Below are 6,518 nucleotides of genomic sequence, written 5' to 3'. Positions count from 1 at the left end.
GCATAAATGCAAGGGAAGCCAGCGAGCTTTTGGCCTCAGTTGACAAAAATATATAAAATAATAGCCAATCAACATTGAGCTAAACTGAGAGAGCTCAGCTGTGAATGGTCCTGGCACACCAAAACAAGTGTCAAGGGAAGCCAGTTTGGATTTGCCGTCACACCAATCAGATCACATTAGAATCTAAACTTAATTGACAGAACTTGAATTGCATCTTCTTGTGTCGTTGTCCTGTCCTAAAAGAGAATGATGACATTGGCGCCTCTCTACAAGTAGGGTGAGCCAAAATGTATTTTCTACTTGCATGAACACACACACACACACACACACACACTCATAAATCAGTACCATGGACAGCTGCATCATATTTAGCTTACTTTGATTGGACTAAATAATTGTTGGTATCTTTTGTCACTGTATTAGACTAAGCATAGATGATTTTGAAATTATGCTGGAATAGTGGAGGCAGTGCCTGTTTTCTTTGTGAATTGTGATAACTCTCCATGGTTCTAGTTTATTAGTCTGAAAATGTTGGAAACATTAACTTGCTTGACCATGCTGTAAGTCATGTAACTGTTTTTTATATGCAATATGTTTTGTGGTTGCTTCTCTCCAGTGTGGTTTAATTTATTCTGCCGCTGTGTCTTCTTATTGTCTTGGCTTTAGGCATATATATCACAGTGTCAAGGCATATAAACGAACAGGTTTCCCGGTGATTTTTACCAAGCACCTCTACTGCAAGATATACAAATTGGATACAGTTTTTATTACACATGTAGCAACTTTCAATCAAAAATAGGAAGATTGCATGATGTTTTAAAATTCATGGTTTAGTAGGATAACAAATAGAATAGACAAAAAATATATATATAATTTTGGGGACCAAATATTAACAATCTTGGAAGATTGAGATGATCCCTAAAATGTAACCTATCATCTGATTCAAGGCTCCTCCCTTCGTGAATAGTGGGAGACTGGAAACCGAACAGTCACACAGACAGTTGGAGACAGATAATGGCTACACACTGATAACAGACGGATTTAAAATCTCTTGTGAGTAGCCGAGCTAAATTGTGGAAGCGACCATCTCGGCAAAGATATAAAGTAACGTATGTCGCCTGTCATAGGAAACAGTACAGTCGTGTATGCTTTTGTTTTATCCTGGAAAATAATCCAGTGTGTCTCGAGTCTGCGTGTTTACTCGCGGTTGGAAAGTGTCGTGTTGGAATTTATTTGGAATGGGGAACGACAAAGTTTGTAGGATGTTTTCCCATTTGCTGGTTCTGATTATTTTTGCACTTTTACCGCAAGCAGATGGTCAGTATGGTGAGCGTGGAATGTCTGTTCCTGAACATGGCTTTTGCCAACCTATTTCCATTCCTCTCTGTACGGATATTGCCTATAACGAGACTATCATGCCAAATTTATTAGGGCACACAAACCAAGAGGACGCGGGGCTTGAAGTGCACCAGTTTTATCCGCTTGTGAAAGTTCAATGCTCTCCTGACCTAAAGTTTTTCCTCTGTTCCATGTATGCTCCCGTTTGTACGGTGCTGGAACAAGCACTGCCTCCGTGCCGCTCGCTATGCGAGAGAGCGAGGCAGGGCTGCGAGGCTCTGATGAATAAATTCGGCTTCCAATGGCCTGACAGCCTCGCCTGTGAATCTTTCCCTGTTCACGGAGCGGGTGAGTTGTGCGTCGGGCAAAACGTGTCTGATAGAAGTGCTCCTATTAATCCTACATCAGATGTAACAGAATCATCTTATGGGCAGCATAGGACTGTAAATGGACAGTTTAGATGCCCAGTTGCATTGAAAGTACCCCCCTATTTGAACTACCGTTTTCTTGGGGAGGAGTATTGTGGTGCACCTTGTGAGCCCTCAAAACCCCATGGCATGATGTACTTCAATGAGGATGAGTTGAAATTTGCCAAGATATGGATTGGAATATGGTCTGTGTTATGCTGCTCGTCCACTCTGTTCACGGTATTGACCTACTTGGTGGACATGCAGAGGTTCAGCTACCCAGAGCGACCCATCATTTTCCTATCAGGCTGCTACACTATGGTGTCAATAGTCTACATCGCTGGCTTCTTGTTGGGGGACAAGGTGGTATGCAACGACCGCTTTGACAGCGACATCAAAACGGTCGTCCAAGGCACCAAAAAGGAGGGCTGCACCATTTTGTTCATGATACTTTACTTTTTCAGCATGGCCAGCTCCATCTGGTGGGTCATCCTAGCCTTGACGTGGTTCTTGTCCGCCGGGATGAAGTGGGGTCACGAGGCCATCGAAGCCAACTCGCAGTACTTCCACCTGGCGGCATGGGCAGTACCTGCCGTCAAGACCATCACCATCCTGGCAGTGGGGCAGGTGGACGGGGACGTTCTGAGCGGCGTGTGCTACGTGGGCAATAACAGCGTGGACGCTCTCCGAGGTTTCGTTCTGGCGCCGCTCTTCATCTACCTCTCCCTGGGCACCTCGTTCCTTCTGGCAGGCTTCGTGTCGCTCTTCCGCATCCGGACCATCATGAAGCACGACGGCACCAAGACGGAGAAACTGGAGAAGCTCATGGTGCGCATTGGCATCTTCAGCGTGCTCTACACGGTGCCTGCCACCATCGTCATCGCATGCTACTTCTATGAGCAGGCGTTCAGGGAACAGTGGGAGAAGAGTTGGGTGAGTCGGACGTGTAAAAACTACGCCGTGCCGTGCCCCGGTCACCATCAACCGCAGATGTCGCCAGACTTTACCGTCTTCATGATCAAGTACCTGATGACGTTGATTGTGGGTATCACCTCTGGCTTTTGGATTTGGTCGAGTAAGACGCTGAATTCGTGGAGGAGATTTTATACGAGACTGGCGGTCAATAAACAGGGTGAGACGACCGTGTGACAACTTATACTGTTTGTTATCCCCTGAACATATTATGACAGACACATGAATTGAAGAAAAGGCTACTGTGACACACTCAAATGAAAAAAATGTAAATACACTTTTCTGGAAATTTTTGTATGTATATTTGTATTTAAAATAGACCACACATTTTGATTCTCATCAATCACACTTTGATCCAAAAGGAAGAAAAGTTCTTATCTAGTTCAATGAGGAGAATTGGACTGTATGAACATTTTCATTCATTCTATTGGTGCTCCATTGAACTTTTTCATGTCATCCCTTTAGAAGCGTTTCATGTGAACTATGGGAATATCTCAATTGCATAGTCTTTGCGTCCTCGCTCATCTCCTTCTCGAAACCCATTGGATGAGAGCCAGAGGTCCCTCCCCTATGCAATTGAGATCTTCCCTATGTTTGAGAAAAAGTCAACACATTTCTGTTGGACTTTTGCTGTATTTTATGGGTCATAATGACCTTGTTCAAAATTAGCCCGTAATCTGTCCACTATTTCAAACCTGGAAATTGGCCACTTTATAGTTTATTCTCGTTTCTATTGACATCCTTGTTTTACCATGTGTTTTCAGGGGATGTTTGCGTATTCATTTGTCTTTCCCCATGTGTGTTTTGGGGATATTTTACCATTACAGTGAGTGTAGACTTCTCCAAAGAAATATTGGATTAGGGGTTGAGATCTATATCCCAATGTGTTAACAAAAGGCCTGTCGCTATTGAGCTATTTTGAATTTAGCACTCATTCAAAAGCCTTTTACCTATGGGGATAGCTCCAAAATGATTACTTTCTCTACCCACAAGCTATACAACTGGAATTGACTTTGACAATAATGGAATGCTCAGTCCAGTGCCTTTTTGTTTTAATGAAGAGTGTGTGGGTGGAGTTATTGTATTTGAAGTCCAATAATCCAGCTGTCTACACAATTATCCAACAGCTGTTGATCAACCTCTTTCTAGTCACCAAGGGATTGTTCTCTGGTGACTTCAAGCACATTACTCTGCTTAAATGGGTGAAAATGTACTAATACCTCACCCCACATGGCATCCTTGAATAAAACATTCTCAACTTTAGAAATCGGTCACATTCATGCATGCGTGCATGTTGCGCATATGTCATAGTCGTTATTTTATAATACAAAGCAAAGCTCGTATCCAATTGTCAGTCACAGCTCTGTAATGGATGGTGTTTTGACAAGGGTAATTTTATAGCTCCTTTGTCAAAGGTAATTCATTGAGCTCTTGCTTCCCTAACAGAGTCGTGTTCATTAGATACCAAACAGTAGAAAACAGACACAGGGAGGGAATGTATGGACTTGTCCAATAAGAAGTTTTCCATTGCAAAATGTTTTCTGTTGCATGCCTTAATGAACACAACCATGTGGTTCACTTGTTCTCAATGATTCTTCATCTCCAGTTACACTTTTTTTTTTTTTAATCAAAGGCATCAACGCTGATATTGATTTTTGTGTTTTAGCGCTGTGGTATATTTTCTTACCCAGGTATTACATTTTCTTAATCGGAGCCATTTTTATGGTGCTACATTTGTAGGTCAATCTTGTTTGTATACTGACCAATGTTTTATAAATTGCATATAACGTTCTACTAGTAACCTTTTTCATTCTACCAATGTGTATATTGAACAGATAATCTTAGCATACCATAATTTTAAATGAAAATAAAAGCTCCCTCCATTTTTTTATACACTATAATCCTGGTTTGGAATTCATCTTTCTTTGTGGTGAAGGTTTTGAATTGCAACAGTTTCAGCTAAAATCTTTCCAATTGGGAACTGTATACTGCCCTACCAAGCAAAAAGGCAGTAACTGCTAATAGCGTGGAATTTAGAAAAATGGCTTTTATTTACCTTGGTTTCACATTAAGTTTATGCAGTTATCGCTAACATGACCCCCATTTTCTCCAAAATACAATCGAGGCAGGATACTTGTCCACATGATTAAGCATATATTTAATGTATCAAATATAACTAACTCATTTTTGACCAATTGAGCAGTTACTGCCTTTTTGCCTAGTAGGGCAGTATAGTGCGTTCTGCTTCCCTGTAGCTCCTGGTTCTCTTTATGTACAGTAGATAGTGTTACACTGTGTCAAACATGTAGGCCAACAAAGGTAACTTGAAGCTTTTAGACGAAGAGCTTTGTGACACTATTTGAAACAGCCGACAGTCTAGTTGATTTACTACTGGGCAGTGTACGTTAGACACCAAATGGGGGGGGGGGGGACAGGGAAGCACAACCAAGACTTCATTTTCCGATGCATAACATTAAATCATTTTTCCAATTGTGTTCTCTAATAAACACAACCCTGGTGTTACTGAACAGAAAAGTATAATTTGAAAGAAGGTAGTAAAGTATAGTGCCTATCTATACCAGTGGTTCCCAAACTTGGGGTAAAATTGAAATGGTGTCCCCTGAGAAAGTCTGTAATCTTATCAAAGAAAATAAAGAACTTATCTTCAAATGGATATAAAATATATATGTAGTGTCAACCTAAGAGGCCTTTTACACTATTAGATGTTTTCATGTCATTATGTGTTGGGACAGCCTGCTGGACCTAAAATTGAATAGATATGAAACGCCCAGCATTAACTAGGGTATAGTGTTAATTTCAGAACAGCCTCAATTTGTCGGGGCATGGACTCTCCAAGGTGTCGAAAGTGTTCCACAGGGATGCTGGCCCATGTGACTACAATGTTTTCCACAGTTGTGTGAAGTTGGCTGAATGTCCTTTGGGTGGTGGACCATTCTTGATACACACAGGAAACTGTTGGGAGAAAAACCCAGCAGCGTTGCAGTTCTTGACACAAACCGGTGTGCCTGGAACCTACTACCACACCCCATTCAAAGGCACTGAAATCTTTTGACTTGCACATTCACCCTCTGAATGGCACACATACACAATCCTGTCTCCTCCCTTTCATCTACACTGATTTGAAGTGGATTTAACAAGTGACATCAATACGGGATCATTGCTTTCACCTGGATTCACCTGGTCAGTCTGTCATGGAAAGAGCAGGCGTTCTAAATGTTTTGTATACTTAGTGTATATCAGTACTTTGAACTTCCAATGGCAGACATTTCTAAGAAATGTTAACTTTCAAAATCTTTTGCTACTTTTTAGTCAGAGAATGAACATGCTAATGGTGTTACAAATAATGTAGGCTTTAGTCATTCATTTCCTTCACATAGTAGAATCAATGAGTAAGTCGGCTAATATTAGCAATTCAGACAAAAAGCTCTGACATTACTCTATATTTCATAGTTCACAAAGATGAAGTTGAATAGAGCTCGATTTTTATTCTATATTCATCATTATTCAGGACTTAGAAACTCTGTTTATCAAAGTTGTCTGACTAGCCCACTTGTCGTACATCATGAAATTCCATTCGGTCTGGTACTGCAGAAATGCTGCTTAGGACACTGGCTGCAGTTTTGCTGAAAAACTAATGAATGACTGTGGCATTAATGTTCTCACACATAAAGCACACTTGCGCTATCACATCCATCATGAACATATATTTCCTGATAGCACTCTGAAATGGAGCCAGTCAGTCAGACAGCTATGTTGGCAGGGCCGCCAAGGACACGTGAG

At 41.3% G+C, this 6,518-nt stretch overlaps 1 protein-coding gene across 1 annotated transcript; it reads left to right on the top strand.

Annotated features, from left to right (window-relative positions):
* The first annotated feature begins 980 nt into the window (after positions 1 to 980).
* Positions 981 to 4,612, top strand: LOC115131525 (frizzled-1-like). Its single transcript, XM_029663315.2, has one exon. It carries the CDS (start codon positions 1,239 to 1,241, stop codon positions 2,892 to 2,894), a length of 1,656 nt encoding a protein of 551 aa, XP_029519175.2. The 5' UTR covers positions 981 to 1,238; the 3' UTR covers positions 2,895 to 4,612.
* Positions 4,613 to 6,518: the final 1,906 nt, after the last annotated feature.

This window comes from Oncorhynchus nerka, linkage group LG7 (genome assembly GCF_034236695.1).
Source record: "Oncorhynchus nerka isolate Pitt River linkage group LG7, Oner_Uvic_2.0, whole genome shotgun sequence".
NCBI classification, from domain to species: Eukaryota; Metazoa; Chordata; class Actinopteri; order Salmoniformes; family Salmonidae; genus Oncorhynchus; species Oncorhynchus nerka.
Note: the sequence above shows the minus strand (reverse complement) of the source record. Positions and strands in the feature narration are given on the sequence as shown.